The sequence below is a fragment of the Marmota marmota genome, unplaced genomic scaffold (genome assembly GCF_001458135.2).
Source record: "Marmota marmota marmota unplaced genomic scaffold, marMar, whole genome shotgun sequence".
NCBI lineage: Eukaryota > Metazoa > Chordata > Mammalia > Rodentia > Sciuridae > Marmota > Marmota marmota.
In genome coordinates this window covers 85,959-103,380 of record NW_026005887.1, presented here as the reverse complement: position 1 = coordinate 103,380, position 17,422 = coordinate 85,959, and the positions used below count along the sequence as shown (strand labels likewise).

Here is a 17,422-nt window from a genome sequence, read left to right as displayed (position 1 = left end):
AGAGAGAGAGAGAGAGATTTTTCTTGTCTTTGTTTTAGCTAGGGTGTATTCAGTTGTGGAACTCTCTGTTTCTCCTTATTGTAATTTTTTTTTAATTCTTTAGATGTGTAAATTAATGTTTTTCATCAAATTTGGGATTTCACTAATATTTCTTCAAATATTTTTCTCCTTTCTCTAGCTCCACTTCCAATGGTATTCCCATTACTCATATGTTGGTGCATTTTTGGTGTCCAACATTTCTCTGAGGCTCTGTTTATTTTTCTTCATTCTTTTTGTATCTTCATAAGAGATACTCTGAGTTGACCTATCTTCAAGTTTGCTGATTCTTCTCTCTGCTCCAATCTACTGCTCATTTCCTCAAGTAAATTTTTCATTTATTTTATAGTGCTCAATTTCTACTTGGTCCTTTCAAAATTAATTTTAACTCTATTGCTTTATTTAATGAGACGTTGTCATCATATCTTCCCTTGACTTCTGTAAGCATGGTTTCCTTTAATTCACAGAATATGTGTATTGTGGGTACTTTGAAGTTTTTGCTACTTTCAGCAGCTGTATTCCTCAGTCATTTTTCTCTTCCATGTTCTTTTTCCTATGTATGGGTCATGCTTTTTTGTTTGTTTCTTTATACCTCATAATTTTTGTTGAAAATGGACATTTTAAATAATGTATTTTAGCAATTTGAGGTACTGATTCCGCCCCCCCCCCAGGGCTTATTGTCTGCTTGTTTATTTGTTTTGTGATTGAGTTGGACTTTATAATTAAAGCTCATTTTTTCCACAGTATGTGTTAGAGTCTGTAAACAAGTCAAAATAACACCTGGCATTTTGCCAGGGGAATGTTAAAGTTCGTAAACAAGTCTGGATGGTGCCTGGCAAAATGCCAGAGGGAGTGGTTTGAGAAGTAACAAAAACAAGCCATTAAGTGTGGAAATTCTTTATTGGTTGACTGATGTATCTAGTTTATGCTAATTAGATAAGCTGTGTGGAATGTATAAATACTGCTCCTGTCCTGCAATAAATGGCTCCCACTCCTGCTGTATCAACATACACAAGTAGTTCGTCCCCCCCCGATTATTCTGCTGCAGCCGGACTGCGGCAAGTATGCATCCTCCAGTGCCAATCCTCAGAAGGAATAGCCTTGGGTATGCACACTGTCACTCTGGAATAACATATATCTGTTTGAGTATCTGTTTTATTGATTTTTCTGTTAAACTTCCTATTGCTTTGCTGCTGTCTCTTACTCAGTTGTGAGTCTCCACTAATTACAGGCTACTTTGTTGCTTTTGATAGTGCCCCAGAGGTAAATTGCTCCAATCTGATATAATTAGATGTGCGTTCCATTTGAGGGGCAGTTTTGGAGGCTTGTTCTGATCCTAGGAGGGCTCCTGTTAGTTGCCTTTTCTGTGTTTCTCTGTTAAATTTTTAGCTGGCCCATAGTTTAGCTTGATTTTCTCATGAAGTTGCAGTCTCATGTTATTTGCTTACTTCCAACATCTCATTTTTGATAGTACCCTTAGGCTTAGAACTTCCCTGTACTCTATTCCAAATAGTCTGTCACCCTAGGGAAAGCTCTGTGTTCATAAGGCTTACCTTTCCCCTGGTGAAAAAATCTCTGAGCCACTGCTCTGTAGTTATTAATAGTGACAGTGGACTACTTCTCTTGGAGTGGCACCCTTTCCTTACCAGTGGAGGGCTGGGTAACCTCTTCTTCTTCATTTTTCCCTCATAGCATGGAAACTTCACTCTGAATAGAAGGAAGAGCAGTTAGGACCCAGTATTCTTGGCCTGCCATCTGAGGTTAGCTTCTGTCCTATGGGTAAAGGCTAAGTAGAGGAAAGGAACCCCAAACCTATTAGCTCTTCCTCCCCATAACTGAGCTTCTGCAGCACAGAATTGAGCAGAGAGTGGAATGATAAAGGATGGTAACCTGCCTTTCCTTGGAAAAGGGAATAGCTCTTGACTGGGACCTGTGGGAAAAAGGGAGTCCCCAAGCTGTACTTACCAAGAAGAGAGCTTCTGTGTCGCTGAAAGAGACACTGGAAGAGAGGGATTTACAAACTATAGTTCTTGGGTCAAGTCTGGTCTACTGCCTGTTGTTCTACATAAAATTTCATTGGAATACAGTTATAACAATTCATTTACATATTTTCTATTTCTGGCATAGTGAAAGTAATTGCAATAGAGAATGTATGGCACACAAAGCCTAAAATATTTAGTAACTGGCCCTTTACAGGGAAAAAAAATGTCAACCCCTACTTTATTTGATGAGCTTTACTAAAATATTTTTTAATTTATTAGGAAGAAAGATTTATTTTGGCCCATGGTTCTTAAGGTATCAGTCCAAGATCAAGTAGTCCCATTGCTTTGGGCCTCTGATAAGGGTAGCATATCATGACAGGATGACATGGCAGAACAAAACAAATTTCTTTTATTACTTAAAGGTGTAAGCACTTCTGTTATAAATATGAGCTGTCAAGAATACCATCTAAATTAAAATAAAATTTCAATTAAACAAACACAAAGCCAGGCATGGTGGTGCATACCTGTAATCCTAGGGGCTCTGGAGGCTGAGGCAGGAGGATCGTGAGTTCAAAGTCAGCCTCAGCAACTTAGTGAGGTGTTAAGCAGCTCAGTGAGACCCTGTCTCTAAAGAAAATACAAAATAGGGCTGGGGATGCGGCTCAGTGGTTGAGTGCCCCTGAATTCAATTCCGGATACCCCCCTTCCCTCCAAAAAAAAAAAAAATTGCATATTTTTAATATAAAACATTTTTTTCTTTTTTTCTCATATTTTCAGATCTAGTAGCTCAGCGTGGAGAAAGATTGGAATTATTGATAGATAAAACAGAAAATCTCGTGGATTCAGTAAGTATGGAATGTGATAATATTTTTCAGGATATAAATTAGAGAAACTGCAAATGATAGCTAATTAATTGAGAAATGTCTTAAATTCAATATTCTGGTTATTCTCCTTTCTTATTTCCATTATGTGATTATATTGTGGTAAGGAGGATAACAGTGAGGCATAGCAAAAAAAAAAAGCCACCATGTATTAGTAGCCATTAAGTAAGCTTTGGTTTGGAAGATGATGCCTACATAATTCACAACCTCAACATTATGTACTAGTCTTTTTTCTCTACAAATCTGTAAAATATGAAACAAATAAATGTATACACCATTTGTGACCCAGTATGAGTCCTGAAAACTGGATAATTCACATTTTTTTTAAAGATAGTTTCATCTTTCCTTGTATAAAGCCAAAGGAATGGGTTGGAAAGAGGAGGTAAGCCTTAAAGAAGATGGTAAGATAGTGTGTCCTTGTGACCTACTTATACTAGTTACATATGTCTTCACATTTTCTATGTGGTTAAATGAATCAACATTTGGAAAAAGTTGATAGATCTATGGTGAACAGATGTGTGGCAGAGATCAATTACAATTGGGTAACATAATTACAAATTTAAACGCAGAGCACAATTTTGCAGATTGTGTTTTGGTCAGCTTTTTCACTGCTATGACCAAAAGACCTGACAAGAACAGAGTGTAGAGAAGGACAAGTTTATTTTGGCTCATGGTTTCAGAGATCTTAGACTATAGACAGATGACTCCATAGCTTTGGCAGGAGGACATGGAAGAGGAAAACAGCTCAGGACATGGCACCAGGAAGTAGAGAGAGCTTTGCTCACCAGGGACAATATATAAACCCCAAAGACACAGCCCAGTGACCACCTCCTCCAGCCACATCCTGCATACCTATATTACCTACTGCCCAATTAATTCATCTATATGGGTGGATTAATGTACTGATTAGGTTAAAAACATCTCATAATCTGATCATTTTATCTCGTAAAAATCTTGCATTGTCTCTCACATGAACTTTTGGAGGACACCTTATATCTAAACCATAACACCTTGAAGTAGATCAGTTTAGCTCCATTTTGGGACGTCAGTTAAACTTGAAGTTCGCCCACAACTCATGATGCTCTGTTCATTTTCTTCAGTCTTTTTCTCTCTGTTTTATTTAGGATAGCTTCTAATGCTATGTCCAAATTTTCTTTTCTTCTGTAGTTTTTAATTTGCTATTAATCCCATCCTGTATATTTTTCATTTCTACTAGTTCGGTTTGAATCTTTTATGTGTCTCCCTCACATGTGCATGTTTTCCTCTACCTTCTTGAATATGTGAAATCTATTATTTATTCCTCTTACATGTAATATAAAATTGATTAAATTGGGTTTAAGTGAGCCATCTTGCTCTTTGTTTTTTATTTCCTCCATCTTCTTTTGATTACTTAAGTTGTTTTTTTTTTGTTCTTTTATCATTTTTACTGGTTATTTTAACACTTTTATTGAGAAATGAGCTCAGACCATATAAATAAACCATTTATGTTGCATATTTCAGTGATTTTTGATAAATTGCATTACCAGTTTTTTAAATTGTTGCAAATGTATAGCATAAATTTTGCAATTTTGACCATTTTTTAAGTGTAAAATTTAGTGACATTGATACACCTACAGTGTGTTCCAACCATTGATACTTTTTCCAAAGGAATTTATCACCCTGAACAGAAACTTGGGACCTCTGAGCAAAAATTCCCAATTCCCATAGTTAATATTTCATATCAACTTTGTCTGTGAATTTGCCTGTTCTAGGTATCTCGTGTAAGTAGAATTAGTAATATTTGTTCTTTTGTGTCAGGCTTGTTTAACTGAGCATGATATTTTCAAGGTTTATCCTTATTGTAGCTTGTATCAGAACTTTATTCCTTTTTATGGCTAAATAATATTCCATATATTGTATTATATACTACATTTGTTATCTATTCATATATATAGATAGACACTTGGGATGTTTCACCTTTTAACTATTATGAATAATTTGTAGTGAACATTGGTGTACAGATATCTATTTGAATTCTGCTTTCAGTTCCTTTGGGTCTATACCTAGGAATGAAATTGCTGAGTAATATAGTGATTCTATGTTTTGCTTTTTGAGGAACCACTAAACTTTTCCGTAGCAGCTGCACCATTTTGCATTCCCATCAGCAATGTGTGAGGGTATCAGTTTCTCTACTCTTTGCAAGCACTTACTTTCCACCTTTATATTATAGTCATCCTAGTGGATATGAAGTAGTATCTTATTATTTTGTATTTTCCAATATTTTAAGAACATACACATTTGCTATGGTATGGTAAAGCTATTGGGCCAGTGGAGGAGATGAGAATGAGTCTTGGAAGAAAGAAATTTATTATGCTTTTAGGTCCCAGAGATAGAGTCATCACATGCCACATGGGGTTACAGGAAAACACCAGGGTGTTTAGAAAGCCGAAGGACCAGGAGAAAGGGAAAATTCAATACTAAAGCTTTTATTGTGGCTTCTGCAGGAAAGGCAAGATAGAACAGAGTAAAACAGTTTAAGATTGACTATCTTATATAATTTCAGTGGACTCTTTTAAAAATATTTTTTAAAGATGGACACAATATCTTTTTGTTTTATATATTTTTATATGGTACTGAGGATCAAACCCAGTGCCTCACATGTGCAAGGCAAGTGCTCTACTGCTGAGCTATAACCCCAGCACCTCAGTGGACTCTTAAGTTATCAGGGTGGTCTATAGTTACCTGGTATCTGGCCCTGAGATGATAAGACAAAAGGATATTGACTGTTGAAGTGCCTGAGCCAGAAAAAGGAGATACAGCTCTGGATTGATCAATTTGCATATCAAACACATGCTCCTTTCTGGGCCCTTTGCTATCTCTGAGAATTAGCTGCCCCTAAGAGAGGTACTCTCTCCTTGGCCAGAATATTTTTTTTAAGATGTTAGGATATCATAACATGTAAAAAAATTAGATATGTAATACAACTAATGATGTTGAATATTTTTTCCATGTGCTTATTGTCCATTTATCTATCTTCTTTAGAAAAAAATAATTCAATCATCTGGCCATTTTTAAATAGGGTTTTTTTTAAATTATTGAGTTTCAGGAGTGTTTTTTAAATATAATCTGGGTATTAACCCCTTATCAGTATATGCTTTGATAATATTTTCTTCGATTCTGTGGGTTGTCTTTTCATTCTCTTACATTAGTGTCCTTTGATGTGCAAAAGTTCTTAAAGTTTAAATTCATTAGACAATTTTTTTCTTGAGTTTTTGTGCTTCCAGTGTTACATCCAAGAAAGCATTGCCTAATCCAGTGACATAATGCTTTTGTCCTGTGTTTTCTTAAGAATTTTATAGTTTTAGCTCTTAAGTTTAGGTATTTGATGCATTTTGAGTTAAATTTTGTTATATAAGGGTCGAACTTCATTCTTTTGCATGTGGATATTTGGTTTTGGCAACAGTATTTATTGAAGAGACTCTTCTTTGCCCCTTGAGAGGTCCTGACACCCTTACTGAAGACCATTTGACCATATATATGAAGTTATATTTCTGGATTCTGTATTCTGTTTCATGATCTGTGTGTTTTTATGCCAGTACCACACAGCTTTGATTATCTTGGTACTAAGTTTTTAAATCAGGAAGCATAAGTCCTCAAAATTTGTTCTTCTTTTTCAAGATTGTTTTGACATTCAAGGTCCCTTGACATTCTGTATGAAATTTAAGAAGGGATGTTTTAATACTTCTGTAAAAAAAAATGCTTTTGGGATTTCATAGAAATTACATTGAATCTTTATAGATCATTTTGGGTGCTGTTATCACCTTAATGGTGTAAAGTCTTCTAGTGCTTGAACATTTATTTAGAGTGTCTTTAATTTTGTTCAGCAATGTTTGTATTTTTCACTGCACACACCTTTTCCATTTATAATAACACCAAAAAGAACAAAATAATTAGTAATAAACTTAATCAAGATGATGAAGAACTTATATGTTGAAAACTATAAAACATTGATGGAAGAAATCATTGCCCAATGAATTAGGCAAGAGAAAAAAGTAAAGAACATTCAAGTTGGAAAGTAGGAAGTCAAATTACTTCTATTTACATTTGACTTGATCATATATATGTAGAAATCCCTGAAAATTACACCAAAAACTGTTAGAATTAATAAACAAATTCAGTAAAGTTGCAGGATACAAATCAACATACAAAATCAATAGCATTTCTATATGCCAATAGTGAACTATCTGAAAAAGAAGTCAAGAAAGTTACCCATTTATAATAGCTACAAAACAAATAAATATCCTAGGAATAGATTTAACCAAGTAGGTGAAAATCTCTACAATAAAAACTAAAACATTAGTAAAAGAAATTGAAGGTGACACAAATAAACAGAAGGTTATATAATTAATGGATTGGAAGAATTAATATTATTATAACATCCTAAAGTGATCTACAGATTCAATACAGTTCCTATCAAATATCAATGACATTCTTCACAGGAATAGAAAAAATCCTAAAATCTGTGTAGAACTAAAAAGGATCCTAAATAGTCAAAGAATCTTGAGGAAAAAAAACTAAACTGACTTCAAAATATCCTACAAAGCTGTGACAATCTAAACAATATAGTATTGGGATGAAAACCAACATACAACCCATGGAATAAAATAGCCTAAAAGTAAACTGATATGTCTAGCCAACTAATTTTCAACAGGGTTTTAAAAAATATGCATTGGAGAAAGGACAATCTTTTCAATAAATGGTGTTGGGAAAACTGGATGTTCACATGCAAAAGAATGAAATTGCCCCTTATCTTATACCAGAGGCTTTTTAAGAGAATTTGTTTCTTTCTTCTTCTGGTTTCTCTTGGCTGCTGGTATTCCTCAGCTTTTGTCTGTGTTAATGCGGTTTCTACTTCCATGTTCATATCAGCTCGTGTGTGTGTGTGTGTGTGTGTGTGTGTGTGTGTGTGAAATCCCTCCTACTTTCTTTCTGTAAGGATGTTTGTGGTGGCATTTAGGGCCTATCTGGATAATCCAAGATGCTCTCCTCACTGAAGAATGTTGACATCTGTAAAGACCCTTAGTCCAAATAATGTCACATTCACAGGGATTGTGATCTGGACATATCTTTGGAGCTATCATCCAGTCTACTACAGAGGTATAGCAGCTCCCCAAGTCTCCTTACAGCTGCTAAAGAAATTATCCAGCTTTTCAGATTTTCTTTGTCATTCCCACAGGAATTTTTATATCTTGTTCTCTTCAGCCTACCCCCATACACAGTCCCATGGAAAGGTTTGGTAAGTTGTGACAATTGTTTTTTTTTTTTTTTTTTTAATAGCTAACATGATCTTAAACATCTATCAGTGTTCAGGTGTTGACCTGAGAATTGTGAAGGAATCTCCATTCCAATTTATTGAATCACAAAACTGTTTAGATATATTTGTTTCATTGCTTATTACTTTTTTTTTAAATCCATGTTATCTTCCTCTTTCTTGAAGTCTTTATTGTGATTTAGTTTTTATTTGAGATGTCTTGACACGTTTTCTTCATAACGATCTAAATCTTTTCAGGAATGAATTTGTTCCCGTTCATATTTGAACAATGTTTTGAGTGGTATAGAAATCTAAAATTAAGATAATTTCCCCTTATAATTTTCTAAATGTTGATACTTTTTTGTAACTAATTGCAAAGAGTTTAGGAAACTGAGAAATTAAGCAGTTATTCAGTTTAAAAGGCACAGTTCCAAAAACCACCCTCACTTCTGATACTAATTACTAGTCTGGAGGTTCCCAAAACCACCTTCACATTTGATAGTTTGTTAGAAGGACTCACAGAAACTTACACTACTCAAATAGCAAACAAAAAATAACCTACTTAAAAAATTGTCAAAGGTCCTAATAGATATATGTTTAAAGAAGACATAAATGGCCAACAGGTATATGAAAAGAAGTTCAACATCACTAATCATCAGGGAAATACAAATCAAAACCACAGGGAGATATCACCTTACACAATTGGGTTGACTGTTATCAAAAAGATGAGAGGACAAGCGTTGATGAGGGTTTGGAGAAAAAGGAACCTTTGCACACTGTTGATAGGAATGTAAATTGATATAACCAATATGGAAAACATTATGGAGGGTCCTCAAAATACTAAAACAAGAACCACCATATGATCCAGCAATTGGTCTTTAGCATGTCTTACACCCAAAAGAAATAAAACCAATACCTCAAAGAAATATCTATCTTTGTGGGCTGGGGTAGTTGCTCAATAGTAGTAGCTTAGCACTTGCCTTGCACATGTGAAGCACTGAGTTTGATCCTTAGCACCACATAAATAAATAAAATAAAGGTATTGTGTTCATCTCCAACTAAAAATAAAAAGATCTTTCCACCCATGCTCATTGCAGCATTATTCATAATAGCCGAAATATGGAAACAGTCGATAAGTGTCTTCCAGTGGATGAATGGATAAAGAAATGGTGATACACAAACACACACACACACACACACACACATTGGAATGTTATTCAGCCATAAAGACAAAGGTGATCCTGCCATTTGCAGCAACATGGATAAATCTAGAGAACATTATACAAAATGAAATAATTTAAATAAGAATGCTAAGATGTTGGATACATAGAAGCAGAGCATAGAACACTGGTTTCCAGGGAGCTGGGGGAAGAGGGAAAATGGAAAGATATTGGTCAAAGTGTATGGACTTGCAGTTATAAGATGAATAAATTCTGGAGACCTAATGTACAATATAGTGACTATAGTTAATAAGATATTGAGCTGGTCTCAGTGGCGCATGCCTGTAATCCCAGCAGCTCCAGAGGCTGAGGCAGCAAGATCATTAGTTCAAAGCCAGACTCAGCAAAAGCAAGACACTAAGCAACTCAGTGAGACCCTGTCTCTAAATAAAATTCAAAATAGGGCTGAGGATGTGGCTCAGTGGTTGAGTGCCCCTGAGTTCAATCCCCAGTACTCAAAAAATAATAGTAATATTTTTATTATTGAATATTTCAAATATGCCATGAGAGCAGATCTTTTTTTTAAAGAGAGAGAGAGAGAGCGAGAGAGAGAGAATTTTTTTAATATTTATTTTTTAGTTTTCAGCAGACACAACATCTTTTGTTTGTATGTGGTGCTGAGGATCGAATCTGGGCCACACACGTGCCAGGCAAGCGCGCTACCTATATGAAAACATCACGTATTATTCCTTGAATATCTGTAATTTTTAGCTATCAATTATATCTCAAAGCAGAAAAAAATAAAAAGTAAAACATAAAAGCTTGGAGTTCTGAAACGTTACTGGGAGATGGAAAGTATGCGCCTTCTTTCAGTATTCTTGCCACATACCTGACGTGTTATATCAAAAGATTCAAGTCATTCTTAGTTTGGGGACTTCCTTCTGGTGGTTCTTTGATTATTGATTCTTCTCTTTTGTCTATATTGGCTCCTTCTGCACCTGCTAGTAGGTACCTAAAAGTACCAGGAAGATAGTAAGCACTTGTTAAATATCTGTTGCTTGTGTAAATGGATCCTGAATTTGCTTGATCAGTTTTCTGAGTATCTTACTTACATCTTTCATAATTTATATCATACACATTTTATTATGTGTTCTGGGACAATTTTTCAAGTTGTTGCCACAAAAATGGCTTTTAGCCATTTATTTTCTGCTATTTATAATTTTCTAAAACTATGCATATTTATTAAAATGTATATCTTAGACTATTATACCATCAAATTTTTCCCTTTTTGTCTTCCCTAACTTATGAACTCTTAAATCAATGTAATGATGTTTTATATGTGAAGATGCTTCTTATAAATTTTTATTACTATCATTCTCTCTTTTCTACATTAAGTTTTTTTCCATTGAGGCCCATTTACTCTGATTGCTTGGCTTTGTTTCCTTTGTAGATTCTTCTCATATATCCAAGTCGATGCATATATTCTATTCAATATGTATATTTAGGGCTAGATGTAATCTGTTTGGATATGTAGCATATGCTCCCTTAGCTGTTGAGTCTGTCCTTCCACGTGTCATCTTATTATTCTGCATTAAGTGAAACCTGAGGGCTAGTGCCCCTCTCACCTGCTCTACTAGAGAGACTTTGTAGAGAAGGTGGATGGGCATGAATGTATGGTCAAGAAAGTGGATTTTTAGAAAACAATTTATTGAAGTGTAGTTTATAAGTAGAAAAGGACATCAACCATAGTGTACCCCTTGTTGTATTTTCACAAAGTGAATATACCTGTGGAACCAATGCCCAGATTAAGTTCCCTCTGTCCTCATAGTCACTACTCCCCTCCAAGGGTCAACACTCTTCTGACTTCTCTCCATAGAATAATACCCTGCAGCATTTACTGTATTTGGTAAGCTTCTTATGTTAAAAATTACGTTTTTGAGACTCATTCATGATGTTTACATTGTTGATTATATAAATATAGTGGTGGACTTTAATTTCAATAACTACATGGTATATTCCATTATGCATTTTATGCAATTATATGTTTATAAATTTTTATAGTTTATGCACTGTATATTTATACATTTTTATGCATTATATAAATTTATAAAATTTTATTCAATTTATTTATGAATTGGTCATTTGATGGGCATTTGGGTAGTTTCTAACTTGTGAAAAGTAGTGTTGTTAGAAATATTTTTGCATGTGGCTCTTGGTGTTACACATACATTTCTGTTCAGTATGTACCCAAGAGTGGAATTCTTGGGCTATTAGGGAGTCTTTTTTAATATTTATTTTTTAGTTGTAGATGGACACAATACCTTTATTTTATTTATTTATTTTTATGTGGTGCTGAGGATCAAACCCAGGGCCTCACATGTGCTAGGCAAGCGCTCTACCACTGAGCCACAACTCCAGCCCCTGCTTGTGTCCTGGTGGGAATGGCTCAGTAGATATTGAGAAATTGATGATGCAAACAAAAATGGATAACCAAAGGAATGGAGTTCTATGGGTTTTGGCCCTCATACAAGTAAATACATATTTTCCTATGCAGATCAAACAGATTTTTATGGGTCAGAGTCCCAAGAGTATAGTGGGCAGAATATGCCATCATGCTTGCAGCCAACTGGCTTAGAAGGAGCCTTTCTATTTGGAAACCTAAAGAGGAACAAGCTTTTCTGCTAGATGGGAAGAACTACTTCTGGTGCTCAATATCATGTACATTGCTGCAGTGGGAAGAAAAAAGATGAAGCCTCTGTAGTTATAGGCCTGCTTATCATAGGTCTGGTAGAGTTCTGCTCCTGGAAACTAGTAATCATGAATAGCCACTCTCATCTTGTAAAGGGAGGGGAGGGTTAAAGGACATTAGAACTTAAAATACATTTAATGAAAATAAAATATTTGTAGGGTGTTACTACATATTATTGATGCAGTCAGTGCCAAGGTTTAAATAATATGCTTTTTTTCCTAGTCTGTCACCTTCAAAACTACCAGCAGAAATCTTGCACGAGCCATGTGTATGAAGAATATCAAGCTAACAGTCATCATTATCATTGTATCAATTGTAAGTTTTTGTCCTTTTAGTGTATGATTTTAGTTTTCAGCCTCTAAGGAATTAGGTACTGGAATTCCTTGTCAATGATTAATATTCTGAAATGAGCTACATTTTTAATGGTGAAACACATGACCACTAGAAGGTGGCTTTCCCATAAAATCAATATGAAATATTTTCTCAACTTAAACCCCTCTTTCCTATTGAGAATTCTTATATGTAATATAAAACTGACCTCACAGAAATGTAATCATTTTTTTTTTTAAGACCAGGTCTTACTATGCTTCCCAGGCTGGTCCTGAACTTCTAGGCTCAAGCAGTTCTCCTTCCTCAGCTTTCCAGGTGCTGGCACTAACAGTCATGTGCTACCGTGCCTGGTTAATATATTTTATAGAAATATTATTACTGTTTATATTAAGAGGTTTATTGTCACTATTTTTTATTTGTTGTAATTAGTTATACCTGAGAACAGAATACATATGACTCATTGTACCCAAATGGAACACAATGTTTTATATCTCTGGTTGTACAAGATTCAGAGTCACACCATTAGTGCAATCTTACACATACATAGGATAATGATGTCGATCTCATTCCACCATCTCCCCCCCATAACCCCTCTCCTCACTCCCCTCTGCCCAATCCAAAGTTCCTCCATTCTTCCCTTGCCTGCCCCCATTATGGACCAGCATCCACTTATCAGAGAGAACATTTGGCCTTTTAACTGTTTTTCAAAAAGATTTTTTTAGTTGTAAATGGATCTTTTATTTTATTTTATTTATTTATATGTGGTGCTGAAGATCAAACCAGCACTTCACACATGCCAGGCAAGCACTCTACCACTGAGCCACAACTCCAGCCCCACCTTTTGACTATTTTAAAACTAAATATGCATGTTTAAAATTTTAATTTATAATAAGGTAAATGTTGATATTTGTAATCCCTCTAAACAAAAGTTCTTTGTCATCCTCAGTAATGTTTAAAATTGTAAAGAGGAGCTGGGGGCATAGCTCAGTAACAGAATAGTTTCCTAGCATGTATGAGGCTCTGGGTTCAATTCCCAGCACCCTCCCCTACCCAACAAATGTAGAGGTACTGAATAAAAAAATTTGATAGACACTGCTGAAGGGAGGGGAGCTTTACCCTGGGCTATTTCATGGCTAGGTAAAACTGCCTTTCCTTGGCTTGGGAGGCTGGGGCAAGAGGATCATGAGTTCAAAGCCAGCCTCAGCAATTTAGCCAGGCCCTAAGCAACCCAGTGAGAACCTATTTCTAAATAAAATATAAAAAAGGTCTGGGGATGTGGTTCAGTGGTTAAGTGCCCCTGGGTTCAATCCTTAGTACCAAAACAAACAAAAAACCTGCCTTTCCCCCCTGTCCTCCAGTTACTTTCAGAAGCCCAAAGTTATCTGTGAGCAGGTGTCTTCAACTCTGCTTTACTTCTCCTTGATACCTCTACTTAAGGTTTCTGCACCTTAGCCAGTTAGATCTAATTTAAGAGAAAAAAGGAGGGCTGGGGTTGTGGCTCAGTGGTGGAGTGCTTGCCTTGGACATGTGAAGTACTGGTTTTGATCTTCAGCACCATGTAAAAATAAATAAAATAAAGATACTGTGTCCATCTACAAGTAAAAAAATATATATTTTTAAATAAAAGAAAGGAGGGGGCTGGGTTGTGGCTCAGTGGTAAAGTGCTTGCCTAGCACGTGCAAGGCACTGGGTTCAAGCCTCAGCACCACATAAAAATAAACAAACAAAAAAGGCTTTCTGTCCATCTATAACTACTGTAAATGCATTATCAATATTTAGTAAAAAGATATTGTCATCTAACATACTGTACCTCAGCTTTATAATTCCTTATAATTTGCTGTGGCAAATGGTCAACTTTACATCAAATTTATATGTATGTTTTCTGAGAGAATTTTTGTAGAATATGTATTATGTATGTGTGTATGTATGTGTAGTTTAACCTATTCATTAATAACTGGAATGTTATGTAACTAACCCCTCCACATCAGTATTATATAGGGAAGGCAAAATGCTTTGCTCACTTTTGGGGAATGAGACATGTAATTCCTAAATGCATTTTTTCTTAGTATATGAGTAGTGATAGTAGTCCCTTAAATATCTGAAAAAAAGTTGTAAAGCAAAATAAAATGACTAAGTTTAATTCAGTGAACCTAATGTATAAAATAAGTCTACAGTTTAGAATGCAATAATGTAAGCAAATAGATATTATTTTAGGATAATACTAGAATTAAAAAAGCTAACATATTCATAATAGAGCCAGCATTTTGCAGTGTTTCACCATTAACTTTTCTTTGATTTGGTAATCATAATTATTATGTCATTATCCACTGAAACGTTCATAGCAATAATTTTGTTCAGTTTATATAGTTGAGGCATGAAATATATTGTTTATTACTTTTTATTTCTTTTTCATATATTCCTATCCTAATAATAAAAATCAAATTCATATATAAAATCTAAAAATATAATCAATAGTAAAATCATACTTCAAGGAAATAGTGGTTGTGATTTTTATAATGCATTAATGATGCATCAGTAAGGGCTACTCACAATAGCCTTCATTCTGCCTAGTTACCAATGAAGATCAATAACCCCCCACGTTTTTTCTGTCACTGAAGAAAGCATAGTGAAATCAAGTGGACAAGTTATATCAGAAAGGATAATTGTGACTTGCTCCTGTCTTTGAAAATAATTTGTTAATTTGTCATATTCGTACATAACCACTTCTATAATGGAATCAGAAATGTCTCTTTAAAAGAGCTTTACTAACCCTTATGTATTATTTAGGCATATATGATAGATTCAAGAAAATAAAATGGCCTTGCTCTTCCAGGTGTTCATCTATATTATTGTGTCACCTCTCTGTGGTGGATTTACATGGCCAAGCTGTGTGAAGAAATAAGAAAGAAAAAATTATCATTGACCAAGGATACAAGAGAAAAAGGAGTTAAAAATAATCCATGTGACCCAAGCCTTTCATTACTGGCAGAAAGTGTCTGCTAGTCTCTTCAGCCCTCTTTTCATTGATGCTTTTTTTAATCTTAGTCTATGTCTCCAGATTTATCTTTGTCCTATCAACCAATTTATTCCAATGAACTTCAGATTAAACCAGTCATTACAGCAGTAGCCTTAAAAATGCTTTGGTTTGTTTCTTTGGTTTGTTAACTAGTGTTACCTACTTTGAAAAACATTTTTGGTTTTAATTGCACAAAGCTATTGCCAAGGTGGATACCACCCGTTTTAAGAGATGTCTAGTAAAACTATAGAGGAGCTTTGTATGTGCACGTAAAAGTATTCAAGAGACAAATAATATTGCTCACCATTCATCTTAATGTATTTTGTTATTGAAGAGTTTTAGGTGCTTCAAAACAATATAAATGAAGAATGGTCGTTATTTGGGGAATTGTAATTAAATTGTCGGTGCTGCTTATTTTCAGGAGCCCAGATGGGTAAAGTATTATACATATTTATTTCAATCAGATGGGGAACATTTTGCTAGCCCACTAGAAGCACACAGATTATTCTTGTCCTCCTAGTATTCACTTTCAGGAATAAAGTTAAGGGCACTAATCATTTACAATACAGTGATTAGCTTATTATCTTCTGTTTTCCTGTTGTAGTTGATTGGAGAAGATTATGGTTTAAATATTGTTAAAGCTTATTGTTTTTGTATATTCCTTTTCTTTGAATATTATATAGCAATCCTATTGTTAATAGAATGGGTAATGGAGGGGTGGGAGGCAAATTCCTGTGACTCACCAAAGAAAAACAAGGGAATCATAGTAGGTATGCTAGCATTTTAGCTATAGAAAGTGGGGTAGTTTGGGAAGTTTTTTCCATTCTGAGAAAAGCCCAAACTGAATACAGTCAGCATTCAACTCCAGAGTTTGGAATTGACTCTTGTTGAGTAATAGTTTGAGCATCCTTTATGGTTTACTAAATCCTTTAATCTGCCTAATGTTGAAGAATTCTTTTGTGAAACCTGAATATAGACAGTATGATGTATAGACACAACACATAGCAGTTTAACATCCATTTACTGCATTGCACAAAAATTGGGATGTAATCATACTGCTTCAGCTACTCTGACATCTGTTATCTCGTGGTTGGTGTGTATCTGAAAGGAAGCCATTTGCTAACCCAGATCTAACTGCATTTATATATAAATAAGTGCCATTAAATGAAGTTATATTTTACTTTTCTCCTTTCCCAATTAAAGAACAAATTAGTCTATAGAATCTAGCCACCTGTTTAGCCTAGTCATGTGCCTTGAATATATATGAGTCCCTTATGGTAAGTTTTATTCCATCTGTACCATTCAATTCATGCTACCTAATTCATTTATTTGACATGTACCTTAGGTTCACTGCATCTATTTTCTTGTTGATCATGCACACCACAAATGTTTTTCCAGTCTTTATAAACACTAATGCCTTTTAATTGCATCACCATTTACTTTTGAAAAATACATTTGTTTCAGAAAAACATTTGGCATTCCTGAATAATATCCAGATGCTTTTGATCCAAAGAAAAAGGCTTAAAACTTATTTCCCTTTCTCATACACACCTGAACAAAATAGATGGGCATGTTTTAGAGATTGATTACTTAAATTTGTTTTTTGGTCTATTTATGTATGAGAATGCTTTTTGATGTACATGTCTCATTGTAAATGATGCACAAAATGAAGACATTAATAAAATTTAAGAATAATACGATGAATGTCTTGTTTTAGAAGTTCTTCCTGGATGTAGTTTCTTCTTATGACATTTAAGCCTAGTGTACAGAACAAAAGAAATTTTTATGTTGTAAACACATTAAGAAATATTACCTGAATCCTTTTAGTAAATGTCTATAGTATAGTGCCAGGTGTGTTTAATTTCTTCAGAACCAAAAGATACAAAAGAACTAAACAAAATATTTAGGCCACACTGAAAACAGTGAAAGATCCTGAAATGACTCCAGACTTCCACAACATTTGATTTAGACTAAACAG

At 34.7% G+C, this 17,422-nt stretch overlaps 1 protein-coding gene across 3 annotated transcripts in view; it reads left to right on the top strand.

Moving 5' to 3' along the window:
* The window catches only part of Vamp7 (vesicle associated membrane protein 7), a 51,047-nt gene extending 33,906 nt beyond the window's left edge, over window positions 1–17,141 (top strand). For 2 of the 3 annotated variants that reach the window (XM_048797597.1, XM_048797598.1), the window contains exons 6-9: window positions 2,796–2,863; window positions 8,115–8,174; window positions 12,321–12,413; window positions 15,262–17,141. In XM_048797597.1, coding sequence (XP_048653554.1) covers window positions 2,796–2,863; window positions 8,115–8,174; window positions 12,321–12,413; window positions 15,262–15,330 — 290 coding nt within the window. In that variant the 3' untranslated portion in view covers window positions 15,331–17,141. The remainder of the gene's footprint in view (window positions 1–2,795; window positions 2,864–8,114; window positions 8,175–12,320; window positions 12,414–15,261) is intronic. The other variant, XM_015507563.2, reaches the window with a different exon arrangement.
* Window positions 17,142–17,422: the final 281 nt, after the last annotated feature.